The 15,802-nt window shown below is 37.5% G+C and overlaps 1 protein-coding gene across 16 annotated transcripts in view; it reads left to right on the plus strand.

Annotated features, from left to right (window-relative positions):
* Positions 1-14,205, plus strand: part of ehbp1l1a (EH domain binding protein 1-like 1a) — a 37,614-nt gene extending 23,409 nt beyond the window's left edge. For 6 of the 16 annotated variants that reach the window (XM_035519767.2, XM_035519770.2, XM_081725379.1 and 3 more), the window contains 17 exons: positions 1-69; positions 693-3,022; positions 3,105-3,153; positions 3,630-3,830; positions 4,437-4,967; positions 5,444-7,231; positions 7,522-7,726; positions 7,837-7,991; positions 8,099-8,147; positions 8,605-9,150; positions 9,549-9,600; positions 9,903-9,940; positions 10,261-10,372; positions 10,806-10,905; positions 11,042-11,115; positions 11,861-11,975; positions 12,630-14,205. In XM_035519767.2, the coding sequence (XP_035375660.1) occupies positions 1-69; positions 693-3,022; positions 3,105-3,153; positions 3,630-3,830; positions 4,437-4,967; positions 5,444-7,231; positions 7,522-7,726; positions 7,837-7,991; positions 8,099-8,147; positions 8,605-9,150; positions 9,549-9,600; positions 9,903-9,940; positions 10,261-10,372; positions 10,806-10,905; positions 11,042-11,115; positions 11,861-11,975; positions 12,630-12,720 (6,505 nt within the window). In that variant the 3' untranslated portion in view covers positions 12,721-14,205. The remainder of the gene's footprint in view (positions 70-692; positions 3,023-3,104; positions 3,154-3,629; positions 3,831-4,436; positions 4,968-5,443; positions 7,232-7,521; positions 7,727-7,836; positions 7,992-8,098; positions 8,148-8,604; positions 9,151-9,548; positions 9,601-9,902; positions 9,941-10,260; positions 10,373-10,805; positions 10,906-11,041; positions 11,116-11,860; positions 11,976-12,629) is intronic. The other 10 variants (XM_027017227.3, XM_027017228.3, XM_081725377.1 and 7 more) reach the window with 9 other exon arrangements.
* Positions 14,206-15,802: the final 1,597 nt, after the last annotated feature.

Below are 15,802 nucleotides of genomic sequence, written 5' to 3' on the forward strand. Positions count from 1 at the left end.
GAAAATACACTGCAAAATGTGGCACTCCAATCCTCCAGATATGCCACTCTTACTTACTGCAAGGGAGAGGTGAGTTTTGCTTGAAATCCTCTCAGTGCACGGTGTAACCTAGTTCAGTGCTGTATGCTAAAGCCCCCTGAGTGCATGGTGTAACCTAATCCAGTGCTATATTCTGCATGTCTTGCAATAACAGCTCTATAACTCTTCGTGTATTTCCCTCTTAATAAGATTTAAAAACATTTGTCTATCTGTACCAGTACCTACACAGTGTGGTAGAGAATATGACATACCAAAAGAATTTCTGTTCATCAAACAAAGGCATGAATTTATTTCATGGTTATGCTTAAACAATGCTAATTAAGTTTGACAAATTAAACATTTGAGACTAACCTGAAGTTGTGTTTTACAAATTAAGGTAAAGGTTCATGAAAAAAGTTCATGAATTTAATGGAGCCCCGTGTATGTGTATGTTGTGTTTTGTGAATATGTTGTTTATTGGGTATGTGGTTACAATGTTTTATACTCTTTTGGAAGAGATGCTAGAAGACAAAATATATAGAATTGAAGTACAATTACTGATTTGTTGTGTTATTTATTTCATGGTTATGTTTAAATTATACTAAATGTCCTTGCATAATTTTATAAGAAATTATATGTCTCATTCCCTCACCACAATGTTTTGCTTTCTTTAGATTTGAAAATACAAATGTTGAGATCCTAAATATGAAGGACTCTGCAGGTATAGGCAATGAGTATGCTGATTATGATCATTCTAGGCTTGGCGACCTAAAACAAAAACCAGAAGAATTCACATACAAATATGACGGTGAAAAAGAGACATTGAAAGATATAAGTAACCTGGTCCCTTCGATGAGTAAAAGTCTATTTAAAGGACCACAGGCAGAGTGGTTACCAAGCATGGTGGATCTCTTTCCATTATGTCCAAAAGTTTCTAGAGTACCTGGATTTCCATCTACAGCTTTGTCTAACACTTCTGTGACAGAGATGATGGACTGGCCCATAAATACGTGTACATTATGGCAGAAACAAATGGTACCAGTAGCTACCACTCTGTCTACACCATTTATGGGAAGACCTGAGTATGATACAAAAATGATTGAAAACATGCTATCTCTGGCTTATTCATGTCCCAGTAAAACAGGTATTCCAGGCTTTCCATCCACTGAGAGGCCCAGAGTTTTAGAAATATCATCCATTAGCTTAACTTGCCCAGAGATATCAAGAGTACCTGGTCTACCTTCAAGATCTACAGCTCAAGAGGACAGGTCTCATGTAGAATGGCTGAACATGAAAATGCATTTTGGAGAGAAGCAGTCAAAAGCAGTCAAAGCAGTCTTTACAACAACTAGACCAATTCAGTATACTGAGATTTCCATGATAATGGCAGATATTGTTCCAACATGCCCTAGGAGAGCACTTATTCCTGGTTTTCCATCTGTATCATATGCTAAAGGAAGAGATATCCAGGTGCCAAGTGTGGAAATCCTTGCTTCAGCTGGCTCACTAGAGGCTACCTTTGATGGATGCACTTTGCAGGATGATACTGAAGGATTACATGGGATGCCTAAGGAGACATCAAGTGATATCACAGCATCAAAAGGACATCTTAGTGAACCATACAAAGAAGACACAACTGAAATGGTAGGGTCTTGTTTTCCACCAGAAGCTCAGGTAGCTGGATTCCCCACTGCACAAGTTGAAGCTCAAGTAGTGACATCTATGTCAAATCTCCATCCATCATTTCCACTTACCTCTAGGATTCCTGGATATCCATCTAAACAGGACTGTAAAGAAGTTGAATGGTTCATTGATCCAATTTTGAGAAAGTCACTGAAGGAAAAAAGACTTATTATTGAGAGTGTTAAGAATATAGAGTATATGAGAAATAGTATATCTTTATTACCAACCTGCCCTCTTGTAGCATGTATTCAGGGTTTTCCATCTGCACAACCTAAATGTCAGAGAGGGCCAAGAATGCAAAACATTCACCCTTCTTGTCCAGTGCTGTCCCAAATAGTTGGATGTCAGAGCATACAGATTTCTTTATCATCAGATTGGCCAACCAACCAAACCATTATGTGGGCTAGGCAAACAAAAAAGTCACCTGTCATAACTATGGCAAAAGCGAACAAAGAAAATCTTGAAAGAATGGTTGCTTTGGTGCGAAGCTGTCCATCAAAAACCAGAATTCCAGGTTTTCCAACTGTACCAGAACCAAAAATGCAAAATATTCTTTCCTCTTGCACCAAGAGATTCAACATTGTTGGATTCCCTTCTAAAGAAGAAACAACACATTTAGACTGGTTTGCTGACAGAAAACTGTGGTTCAGTGTACCTAAACACAAGATCGCTGTTGCTTCTAGCTTCCCTTCAGGAAATTCTCTAGTCACAGTGGCATCATCATGGTCAGTTCAGGAAAAGCCAATATGGAGTGAGTCAGTAAAAGAGAGATCAGTGTTGGTTACAAGCATAACTAATATTTCTGAAAGATCTATAAAGATGGTTTTACTTGTACCAATGTGTCCTGATAAGGCTAGGATTCCTGGATTTCCGTCTGCAAACAGGCTCAGAAAAATGGAGCACACAATGACAGCCCTCTTATCATCTTGCCCAAATGTATCAAGTATTTCTGGAATGCCATCTAGGAAGCAAATAACTCAATATCTTACTCAAATCGAAAGTATAATGCCTTATTTGCCCTCAATTTGGGAAAAACCTCTGAAGACAAAACCAGATGTCATTGTCTCTACATTTCCTACAATTCAAGAAAAAACAAATATGTTTGCTTTGGTGCCTTGTTGCCCAAATGAAACAAGAATCCCTGGATTCCCATCAAAACCTGCAATGTCTCATGAATCTGTACAAACCTATCTGTATGTAACATCAACTGTAATATCAGCCTCTAGTCCAACCCAGACCCAAATGGAGTTTGTAGCTGATTCAAATGTTACCCAGCTTAGGGTATCAGAATGGGATCTAACAATGGACATCAAAAGAGCTGGTAAGGAATCATCTCAGTGTATGGTGTGCTTAATACAACAATTTATCTTGACAGCAAAGTCATTATTGCTGTCTTTTTAAAGATAAACCCTTAGAGATAAGAAAGGCTGAAGAAACATTCACGCTTAATGGGTGAGTTTATTTGGACTTGTGGCATGCGTTTCTGTGGTTTTGGTGCAGCAAGCATAAACCTTCTGCTCCCTCACAAACTTTTCCTAATGAAAAATACTTTGCTAATCCCAGTCAGTTTGTTTTTCACTGACTGCATGTTAGTAGAGTGTTTAACCACTGATAAGGCTTCTAACAAATGCTACCATACAGTTACATTATTAGACATTAGCATTTGTTATGCTCATGGGCTTGAGTAGTCCTAGTGTTCTTAGGGCCAGAGTGTGCCCTGAGGTGTCCCCTTTCTAAAAAGGAGCTTCTCACTCCAAGCAAAATTTTGTCACTCCATTCCCAGTCTACACTGCTTATATATTCTGCTTCATATGCAAAAGATTGTATGGTTTGAGGAGAAAGGGGTTTGTGCGCATGTGATGAGAGAAACAATAGAGAAGCATTAAAGAACACCAAATAGGACTCTAGTTCAATGGTCCACTTCTCAGCAGAAGTCCTCAGGAAAAAAAACAGTTCCAGGAAGATGAAACTGTGAAGACGTCACCTTCAAGCAAAACCCATGATACTACAGATTTATCGGAGACTGATATAAGATCAGGATGGGACATACTGGAGGCAGAAGACTATTCTGCAGATGAAGAGAGATCTTCAGGTTTTGTCCAGACCATTTTTGGTGTTTTTCATAAGGGGTGAGCAAGAGAATGATATCTAGGATGACAGATTGATTAAATAAAATGTTTTTGTTCATTTTTGTCAGTGTTCTCCAAATATAATCTCTAGTATAATATATGTAAATCCCTAGTGTGATGAGTGCATTAGCTTTTGAATAAAATCAATGTTTTTGTTACCTTCTTAAGTCAAATTATATGGTGGGTTGAACAAAATATAGTCCTTTTGTTGATTTATATTTTTACTCACTAGAAATTACTATCAATTACCGTTTAGACTTTGTTAGATATTGATAGTTGCTTTTAAAGTCCAGGCATTATTACAAACACATGGCGAGCATGGCTTGTTGAAGCTTAATTGTTCAGAACAAAATAGTAGCACACCCTAGCCCTTTAAATATAAAATATAAACTTGAAACCACTGTTCCTGAGAAATTACAGTAGCAATAATGCAGGTGTGGATATTTGATTTGTAAATATGCTTATGTTGTAAGAAGTATATGCATTTTCTTTTTCAAATCCTGTGTAATATTTTAAAATAATTGCTGTTGCATGTATTTTATATTAATTTCAACAATGTTGATCTGGCACTCTTATACCCACACTGAAGCTATTCAATTTTCTTAGTTATGAGACAGTGGCTGCCATGTTGCAGCCCTCTGGTTCTGGAACGGTTATAGATGATCCGTTTCCTGTTGAAGACCCCTCTTCTTCAGTGGATCCTGACTACACCACTGCTGTTAAGGCCAAAGTGTCTCTGAGTGAACCAGCTGAAGAGCCAGTTCTGCAGACAGCACTAAATGTATCTCCAGCTCAGCTTGAAGATTTGCCTTCAAGCACTGAGCCATACAGTTGGCATTTGGCTGATGGTCGATCTGAGTCATCTTTGTCCTCTAAAGATGCTGAAAGCTGGTTTACTGAGGTTGGAGAATATAGCCTGATGAAGAAGTGGCCCCCACTATCTGAGGCTGACTTACATTTGATTACCAAAGAGGAGGTAGACCACACAATTATGGACCCTTCAACTCAAGAGAGCAAAGCAACTCTCAAAGAGCAGTATTTTTATTTCAACAAGAAAAGTAAAGAAGAGCTCTTAAATAAGCCAATCAAGGAAGAGTTGGAAACAACCATATCACCATCATTTTTGATAGTGAAGGGGTGAGTGAGTGTGTGGACTGAAACCCAGTGGCAGCATGGCTTAATTATACTTTTTTTTGCCGTGCATTTCGCCATTAACAATTTTTTTTTTTTGCTCCTGAAGCAACCTCACATTTTTGTGCCACGGAATGTAATGCTTTATTTTATTATTGTCTCAAAGGCATAAATTTATTTGTGACTGATTAAGCTCTGATCCTGTTTGTACATTTTTGTAATGCTTGCAGCTGCTGATTGGTATATCAGATATGCATGATGCAAGAAGTGGTTAATGCTTGAGGATTTATTTGTTGACTCAGGAGATTAATGGTTTTGAACCAACAATTTGCTGCTTGGTGCTTCTTGTTTGTTGTTTATTCCAAAGTGGAAAAGATAGTTTGGTGTTTACTGAGAATGTTCTGGATATCATGGGGAATGTTTATCTAAGAATACAGTTATAAATATATTGTAAGTAGTGACTTTATATTCTTGTTCCTAAGGACTCAGAATCATAGTGCCCAAGATGTCTATGTGTTCACCCAGCCTGCAAGTAGCAAGGGGGATGATATAATGGTCTCCCCACAAAAACCTTCAGAGGATGGGAATGAAGAGATATCCATTTTTAAATCAAATCATCTAGTACCACCAAAGCGAACTAGGAGGAAAGAAGGTGTTCAAGGGCCTCCTCAGACATTAGTTGCTGATGACCCACAGCCCATTGCATCTTGTTCTGATTTATCAAGTGTTGTAGCTTCTCACAGTAAGAAAAATGGTAACACAACTGGGGAGAATTCTTGCTTTGAGAGTATCTTGGTTGTACAACAGACTAACGATATACCAGACGTAACACAGAACATGCAAATGGGCAGTGCTGAATCAGTCATGGAGTCTAAGGTGATAGACAAAGATGTCATGCCTTCATCTGTGAAACAGTCTCTAGCAACTACAGAGGAAGATTCTGCAGCTAAAAACATTGTACAGAGTACTGCAGATTTACCTGTCCCAAAGCCTCGGGTGAAGAAGCGTCTGAGTGCTACTTTCCCTGATAATTTCACAGTTCCAGAGGATATTTTGGAAACTAGGACACATGAAATAAATATACCTACTAATAGGATTTGCACATCTTCCACTGAAATGCAGGAAGAACCAGTGTCAGGCTCTCCCCAGGAACTGATACCATTATGGTATGGCAAGAGAAGAGAAACTATTCCTGCTTTACATCCGAAAGATCTATCCTCAGAAACAGGTAGTCAGTATGTTGAATTATTCCCAGCAAAGGAATTAGTTGCTTCTCAGAGTGATGAGTCAAATAATCCTCAGATGAGTGGAATTGTTAGGATTAGCAGTGGTGAAAGTGAAACTGGAATGATGAAGAACTCTCAGCCCTCTGCAATTTTCACAGGAGAAATCTCTGACTCTGAGAGGGTCTCAAAAACCGAGGCTGTCGTAGAGCAGGAAGTAAAACAAGAACCTGAGCAAATTGCCTGTCAATTTGATGTTTCTGAAGATGGATCAAAAGTCAAGCCAACAGATCTTCTAGTCCCAATGCCATGGGTAAGGAAACGATTCAGCGGTTCATTTAATGAAAATTGTCCATCTGAGTCAGCCTACCCTCCATGTCTAACAGATGAAGTTGACAGAGCAGCCCATCAAGAAAATCATGACTCCAATTTGCCTGTGCCATTTCCCCGAGTGAAAAAACGCCTCAGTGACTCATTTATGAAAGAAATCCCTGTTTCTGATCCAGAGAAGACATCCCTTCCTGTTCTAGTTCCACGTTCAAAGAACCGACTCAGTGCTAACTTTCCAGGTAACAGTGCTTCTGGGGATGACCACCCTTTCTCCTTGATGGACCCAACTGAAAACAAACCTTGTTTCCCTTCAGGAAATGAGTCTTCATTGAATAATTTACCAGTGCTGTCAAATGAGAGTGTCAAAGGCCTTGAGCAAATGGAGAGGGACTCATTTGACAGCCGTTTAACTCCTGAGAGAAAGGCTACTGAGCATCCAGAACTTCCATCCACAACTCATGAAACCAGCAGTCACTCTTTTAATGAGGTTGTTGAAGGCACATCTGGAGAGGGTGCCAAAGCTAAAGCTTTGAGTGAGACAAAAACAATCAGTGTTCTTCACAATAAGCACAATGTGGAAGTCAAAGAGAAGCAGTCCAGTGAGAAAAATCAGGAAGTAGACATAAACTTGAATGTTATTGAAGAGGACAAAGTAGAGGATAAGAGTGTTTTGGGCACTGTTTCTTTAGAGACTGCCATTGTCTTAGATTTACAGAGGTAAGTTTTGAAAAGCAGACATTGTGGGTAATGGATATGGCTAACCAACTTATCTGCTATACATTTTTTCCAGGATGTGATTTATTTATGAAAATTTTAGTGTTGGCTTTGTTTTCTCAATATTCATTTGTTTATTTATTTGGTTTATTAATCAACATCTGTAATCCCATGTTAATGCAAATGAAACGTCATGTCAGTTCAATGCAACATGCATCCAGTAAATGTCTGGTGATGAAAATATATACAATTATACATAGGATTAAATTGTTTTTCTTATGTTTGTTTTCTAGGCAAGAATCTGCAGAAGGTTCAGATCTGCCTGTCCCAGTGCCTCGGGTAAAGAAACGTCTAAGTGCATCATTGCCAGAAAACACCACATCTGCTTCAAATGATCTGGCCCATCAGGAAGGGGCTTCTACTAAGAGCAAGAGGAAACCAGAGACAAAATCTCTGGACCATCAACAAAGTTCCCCAGATGACACTGCTTTGGCAGAGGTACATAAATTGTATTTACCATTTTATTTCCTACAATCTGTGTATCTGTTTCATCTGTCATTACTGAAAAAACTATTCATGTTTTGACATATTGTCATTTTTAACACCAGATGGTAAGCCTTGTGGATTCCAGCCAGTCTCTTCTACAGTGGTGCCAACAGGTCACACAAGGTTACAAGGCAGTGAAGATCACAAACTTCAGCACCTCATGGAGAAATGGGCTTGCTTTCTGTGCCATTCTACATCATTTCCACCCTGATAAAGTGTAGGCACTTTGATAGCTGAGAATTAATGCTGTTTAGTGTGATGAGTTCATGCATGATTATTCAAAAGATCTGACTACTCAAGTTAATCCACTTTTCTTTCATCTAGGAATTATGAAATGTTGGATCCTTATAACATAAAGCAAAACAATAAAAAGGTTTGTACCTTTGTTTATTTTGGAATTTTAGCAGGCAACATCATTATTTCAGGTAGCCAGTACTCAAGTAGAAAACAGTAATTTCTGAAGTTATTTATACAAGTGTGCTTCACTCCAGAGGAGCATTATTCTATTAAATACTCTTAACATTTTTTACAAAGTTTGGTTCTCTTTAAATTGGCTTGACTAAACTAAATATGTCCAACTGAGATTAAAGCAGTTTAGAGTTGAGCTTAATCAACAAATAAAGTCAAGTTTTATCATTCCTGTTGTCATGCTGAGAGGGATTTGCCTGTTGGTGGTGCTTGTTGGTGTGTTTCCTTTATAGAACAATCTAGATATTGTTATATACAGCATAGTATAGCATTATATAGTATGGTATAGTATTATCATCTTTTTGGAGTGTGAAGTTCATAAGCATTTTTATAATAAATACTGCTTCAATGATTCGTTACAGGCCTTTGACGGCTTTGCTGAACTGGGCATCTCCAAACTAATAGAACCTTCCGACATGGTGATGCTGGCTGTGCCTGACCGGCTCATTGTCATGACTTACCTCAACCAGATCCAAACACATTTCACTGGCCAGCAGCTCAGTGTGGTGCATATTGAACAAAACAGCAGTGAGTCTAGTTATGCTGTGGGGGACAAACTACATGACTCAGACCCTGAGGCTGCTGCTCGTTACTGTGCAGAAAGGCTCCAAGCCAGCTGCATTGCCCAGGAGACCAATGGGGATGCCCCTGACAAATGCGTAAAGGGGGATTCTGATGCCAGTGGCGCCGTGGTGCCACCACCTCGAACCAAGCGGAGTCATGGGATTAGCAGTGCTGGTGACTCGGCGGGAGCCCAAGGTCCAGTGCCTCCACCAAGGACTCACTATTCTTCCAGCAAGGGTTTTGCTCGTCTCAAGGATGCAGATTTGGTGAAGAAGCACCGCTCTCAGCTGAGAGGGGAGTCTTTCGATGAGGGTGATATGTCAGAGAAGCAGACTGGCACAGAGGTAATATACTTGATTATGCACTTAATGTACTTTCGTACAATCCCACTAATCTTAATGTTTCTCCACTTATCAAACTTTAAACTTCAACTTTATACTAACAGCTATACTGATTGTCAGTTCCCTTATTCATAGTTTCCATGCTGTTGGAATGGGCTTTGGTAAGGTTTTACATTCTAGTTTTAATACTTGGGCCCCTGATGGGTAGGTAAATTGTTCATCTGAAAACTTGTGTGCTCTAAATTGCTGTGCTGGGTGACTACTTTGATTTCAGTTCAGTAGTTCAATTAATGTTACAGCTGGGTGGAGACAGGATGCATAAGTATGAACTTGGTAGTGACTAATATGGAACTTTTTAACCTTGCTCAATTGAACAGTCAACCCTGTTTGTTTACACACAGAGTGCGTCAGATTATGCTGAGAATGGAGAAGCCCAAAGACAAGCAGGATCACGTAAGCAGACATTTCAATGACACACCATTTATTATACTCAGCCTGCGTAGATAATACATCCAGAGGCAATGATAATGATCAGGTCCTGAACTCATTTAAAAATAAATAAATAAATAAAAATGTTGAGGGTCTCTAAATACTTTTCAGAAAGGTACAACACTAACATTTGTTAGTATGGCTTTGATGTAAAATTGGATTGTGCAGGGTTGGTATAGCATGTGGTGAACTGTTATATAGGCAACTTTGTACTGATAATTATTTTGTCATTTATCTGCAATACGTCTATGTGTGTGTGGTTCTAGCAGAATGTGCTGAAGAAGCAATTGCACGTGATAACCAGGTCAGTTTGTCAGTCTACATGAGTCATCACTAACTGTCACCACTGCAAAATCAACGAACAAAATATGTCATTAGTTTCATCTTGACAAGGCCATTTTTAATTTTATATAATATATTTTCAGCCTAAATATTATAAAACATATATGGTGGTAAAGATGTGAGACAACCTTGTTTGCATAAACATTGAAAAATAATTACAAATAAACAAACAAAAAGATGAGAAAAAACAACAACAAATAAAGCAATGTCATTACCATGGATGCAATGATCATGATCATCGCGTGTGTGTGTGTGTGTGTGTGTCTGTGTGCACGTGTGTAGGACATCAGTCAGTATGTCCTCAGTGAGATGCAGGCTCTTGAGACTGAACAAAAGCAGATCGACTACAGGGCTGGTATTGTGGAGAGGAAACTAAGAACTCTTATGGAGTCTGGTAAGCTAGCTGTGTGTGTATGATTGTGTGTGTGTGTATGTGTGTGTGTGTGGGAGTGGGACACTGGAAAAAAGGCTGCTGGAAGCGAAACTGTTAGAGTGAGAGAGAGATGTTACAGTTGACTAAACAAGTGCTACCAAGGAATAGCATGCACAAGGGTACCTGCCAGCCAAAGGATGTTACTATAAACAAGAGTTCTAGCTAGGCATAGGTTATTATACATAATAGAACACTGCCTTGTAGGCAATAATAATATTGGTATCATAATGAGTGTGGACAGAATATGGATTGAATCTACCTTTTGTACTAACCGTATAAAGAAAGAGTGAAGTAAAGTGTTAAAAGGTGCTAAAAGGTGTTAATTACAGACTATGCCAGAAAAAGTCAGATTGTCTTATTTACTTAATAACTGAGTTCATGCTATTTCTTGTAGGCACTGATCGTGTGGAGGAAGAGAAATTGATTCAGGAGTGGTTCACACTGGTTAACAAAAAGAATGCCCTAATAAGGAGACAAGATCATCTCCAGTTACTGTGAGATTTTGTGTTCTGCCTGCAGAACATTCCTTGTGCAAATGAAAGTTTGATTACCTTAACATGTATATAGCATGTATATAACATCAATCTGGTTGAAGTCAATGTCCTTACTAGCTGTCCAATTCTCTGGTAGGCAAGAGGAGCAGGATTTGGAGAGGAAGTTTGAACTGCTTAAGCAAGAACTTAGAGATCTCATGGCTGTTGAGGGTAAGATTACTCATCTCAGCATAATTTTACATCACTGGCACTCATATTAAGCATTGAAAAAAATTATCTCCAATAAAATGTATATGTTAAAATAATTTAATAATTAATGTAACCATTGGAAAGGCTTTTTGGTAAATCTAAAATCTCTAGTCTTTTCCATGGCTAGATACTCCCATGCCCCAAGTCCCATGCCATTGGCATTAAAAAAAAAGTAGGAATGACACCATTTGGATAGTTTTTTTTTGTGGCTTAAAATCAAGTGAGAATTTGTTGCACCTCGCACTCTGGTTTGGTGAATGTTTTCTTAAAAGTAGATGATAAGCTTTGATATCTTCCTCAGCAGTGTAAGCATGTGTTCTGCACTGCCCCCTCATCCTAGACTCCTCCCCATTTTAGGTTGAGGATGTGTTTGTTCGTGTGTGTGTATGTGTGTGTGTGTGTGTGTGTGTGTGTGTGTATGTATGTATGTGTATCTTTATTGCCACGCCCCTCCCTTGTTAACCAGTCCATGTGTCACACCTGTCCCTTGTTGTTGCCCTTGTTAGCATGTGCATTTAAGCTTCAGTTCAGGCATTGTCCTTTGTTTGACTTTAGCTGCCTTGTCGTGTTTTGAAGCCCCTTTACTCATGTGTTGCTGTTCGTGTTTTATGTTTGGTTGGTTATGTGTTAAATAAATGTCTATACAAATATAACAATATACCAATGTCCCTCCCCTTTACCATTTTTTTGGTTTGTTCTTCTGTAGATTGGCAGAAGACCCAGGCACATAAAACTAGAGAGCAGTTGTTGCTACAAGAGCTGGTTTCTTTGGTCAACCAGAGGGATGAGTTAGTGCACAACATGGATGCCAAAGAGAGAAAGTGAGATCTGTTTGTAATGAACCCATGTCTAATTTTCTATAGTGTGTCTCCACTCTATGGTTCTCTGTAGTTATAACAGATTGCTATTCAAGATTTGTGCACCTATAAGGTTTTCACATATAAAACATGTTTTTTATACATGAAGGTTGAGATATGGGAAATCTAGCCTGATAAAGTTTCAGCATAGCTTTGGACAATTATCATAAACAGTTCTATGTTTATTTCCAATTTTCTGTATTATTCATTGGACTAGGTTGTTTTCAGACTGAGAATGCTAATTTTGTGAAACTTTGCAAATGTACAGACACTAACCATACAAAATATTGTGATTCTATATGAAATGATCATTATGATTACTAGAGGAATGTTTTACAGTAAAGAAATACAAAACTAGATACATTTCTTTTGTTGAGAATGATTTTGAAGGGAACCAATGAATTTATACAGTTTGAAAGCTGTGAATATAAAGATTGATGTCTCCAATTGTTGATACCTTTAAATTCTGTAATTAAGTAGCCTAAAGCTTGGTTATTCAAGAAAATATATTAAATAGATAACATTCTGGTGTTTGAAATTTAAATAGCTTGGCTTTATTTGTTATGTTCATCACCACAATCACCATCATTATCTTTATTTGTCATTCTGTCCATTCAGAGCACTGGAAGAAGATGAAAGGCTGGAACGAGGCTTGGAGCAGAGACGTAGGAAGTACAGCAGTCGGAAAGAGAAGTGTGTATTACAGTGAGGGAACCTATAGCAATTTTAGTGACCTAAAGCAAGTGAATAAATAGGATAAATGAGGTGCCATCACCTCCATGCACCGTGCCAAGTGATAAGATACTGTTTGTTAACACCGCATAACAAGAAACAACAAAGAGGAGAAAGCCGAATGTTGTCTTATGGTCTTTGTATCACACTAAAAAGCAGAGAAATCGAGGAGCCATATCAGACTGTGGGCATTTCTTGTCCTGTTATGCCTCAAATAGATTACGCGGTTCCTTTTTGTCATTGAGAAGATTTGTGGAACCAACAGAAATTGGTATTTATAAGTTTATAAAATTGGAAAATGATACTTTGTATTTTGCAGTTTACATATTGCATATATTTTAATCAAAATGCGACATAAGTGTAGATGTTTGCTTTAAAATTGTATCTTCACAAACATCACATGACATTTTTACCTACAAACCAAGCACCAAGGCTTAAATATTACAAACTAAGACAAATGTTTCACTGGAAAATGTATTATATTTGTGAAGAACAGAGTAGCTACAATTCTATTACAAATCTGTAAAACTAAATCCAGGCCCATTGTGTCTGCTATCATACAATGTTCTGTTACACAAGAGACTACCACAGACAAAAATCTGTATGCTCAGCAAAGGAACGCATGGAGAAGTGTGAGAATCTGTTTACTGAAGATGTAGAAAGGGGGATAAATTAATTTTAGCTATTGCATGATCCGATAAAGCATATTTTAGTGTTATGATCTTTTGGTTACTTTGTAGATTTGCAAACCACACAAACAAATACAACAAATATCCCCAAAGCAGCAATCCTGCTCTCTCTCTTCATAGGTTGATTTGTTTAAAGTTTAAAGATGCAATCTGGTAACTGTGTGCTAAGAGTGGATAAGATAAGAGTGGGCCTTTGGTTAGAAACTAAGTATTCTGCAGATGAGCCTTAAACTCTACTTAAGCACCTCCAAGGTTTACTTCCACGGCAGGTGTTTCTAATAAGGCGGCTGTTGAGTGTAAATGCCATACTGTTAAGTATACCCAAGCACTGCTCTTGAAACATGTTGCATTTAAAAGATTTATTTCACTTCAGTAATGTTTTTTTTTTTGTGCTTTGTTTATCATGTGCAGTGTTTTCAAAGATATTTGATTCTATACATTGCATTTCTGGCAACTCACATGGCCAGAGTGTGTCAGGCAAAATAGGGGCAGATGCATGACGTTGTCATAAACCTGTGTTTCCTCAGAAAGTTTCTGAAATACAGTATTATTTATGGAACCCTTAAAAATACTACTGGTAGATGGGTAGATAATTATTGTGCGTGCTGTTCTGTGAATGTGTCTGATTTTGATTTCATTCTTTTAAGATGTGTTGGTCCTGAGGGATTTTGGCTTTATGTTAATCCAGAATTACTTCACGTCTTCACATACTGCACTGTTAGAGTTGCACTATCCAGACACCTGCTTTAGAAATAAAATGTATTTTAGATGTGTCTCAAATGTTTTATTACATCCCAAATTCTGTGTAATCGTCTGTCAAATGTTTGTTGAGTGACCATGAAATATTAATCCCAACTAGGGGAAAAAAATCTAAATATATATCAATTATGATCTTAAAATACACTGTTCATATTCAGATAAAAAACAAACAAACATAATGAGCACTTCATTCAGATTACATTCCTCATCTGGTATGTGGTAGCAGGATTTAGTTTATACCACACTTTCAAAGTAGCTGTATGAAAGAAGGATCTGAACTAGGTAAAGAACTCTACTTCATCCATAATAGAGGAATGTTGTTTAGACATAAGATTACAACAATATGTTTTCTCTTCTAATAATAGAAAAGAAACAGCCAATTCAACAAAGTGAAGGGATGACGTATAGTGAAGGCAATCTGTGACAAAGGTTCATGAATAAATACAGAAATGCTATATTTTACTGAGTGAAAAAAACATTCAGCATTTTTATCTGAGGAAGTCATATGACTATAAAAACCCAGAAATCCAGAGGCAAAAGAGGGAAGTCAGATATCTAGATTGTTCTGTATCAGCAGTCATAACTAAATAGTAAAACACTGGTGACTTGAATGAAATTGACTCTTTCTCATAGTAAATTTGGACTACATAGTATGTATTAGCTTGTTAACTCAATTAAGGATGTTAACTCAAATATGGCTGTTCATCTTTTTACAAATATAATCAAACTTAGTTTATTTTTATCATAGCTGTATTGAGTGTATAGAACCTGAAGACCTTGACCATTCTGTACCATGGAATGGTAAAATAAGGCATATATGACCATATTACATTCCTTGCATGCTTCATTGTTCCACAGCTATTTGAACCAGTATAACTTCTAACTTTTTTATCTACTGTTTTTAAGAGGAACATCTCTCTTTAAAGTGGAACTTTTTTGTCCTATGACAGAGGAAAAATAGAAAAACAAGAAGTGAAAGAAATGGACAAAGGATTTTGGCTTCTGCAAACATTGTGACATCAAAGTGCTAATATGTTAACCACTGAACCAAATTTATTTAGAGTTGGGAACTAAAAGTCTGTCATAATAAAGTGGTTGCTAATGCTTAAGTGCCAGCTGTTTTACAGAACACTGTTGCATGTCTAGGGTCCTTTTACTGCCTGTTTGCATCCCTCAGCCTCAGATCATTTCTAATACCAAGAATATAAAGGCCTAAAATATATGTACATACCTCTAGTATAGCTACATCAGTATAGGGTTTCCTTATTATATTTAATTCAAGGCAATTCCAGGCATGCATCATGTTTTAAGATTATACATAAAAATGATCATGTTATTGTCACTTAATTTGATCATATTAAGGTAATACAGCTAAGGAACAGAGATAACTAGCAGTCACTCAATGACATAGGTATTTTATCTTAATAACTGATCTAAAAACTTTTAAATGCAAAGGTCAAATACTAGCACTGTGGCAGGTGAAGTTCACGTAGGATGTAAGATGGCCCTTGGAAACAAGGAGACAGTTTTAATAAATACTGTAGTCCTCAAAAATAAATATTTTTATTGTATGCATTTTTATTTTATGTATATTTTATGCATTTTATAAAT

The sequence above is a fragment of the Electrophorus electricus genome, chromosome 13 (assembly GCF_041902795.1).
Source record: "Electrophorus electricus isolate QZ-2024a chromosome 13, ASM4190279v1, whole genome shotgun sequence".
Taxonomy (NCBI): Eukaryota; Metazoa; Chordata; class Actinopteri; order Gymnotiformes; family Gymnotidae; genus Electrophorus; species Electrophorus electricus.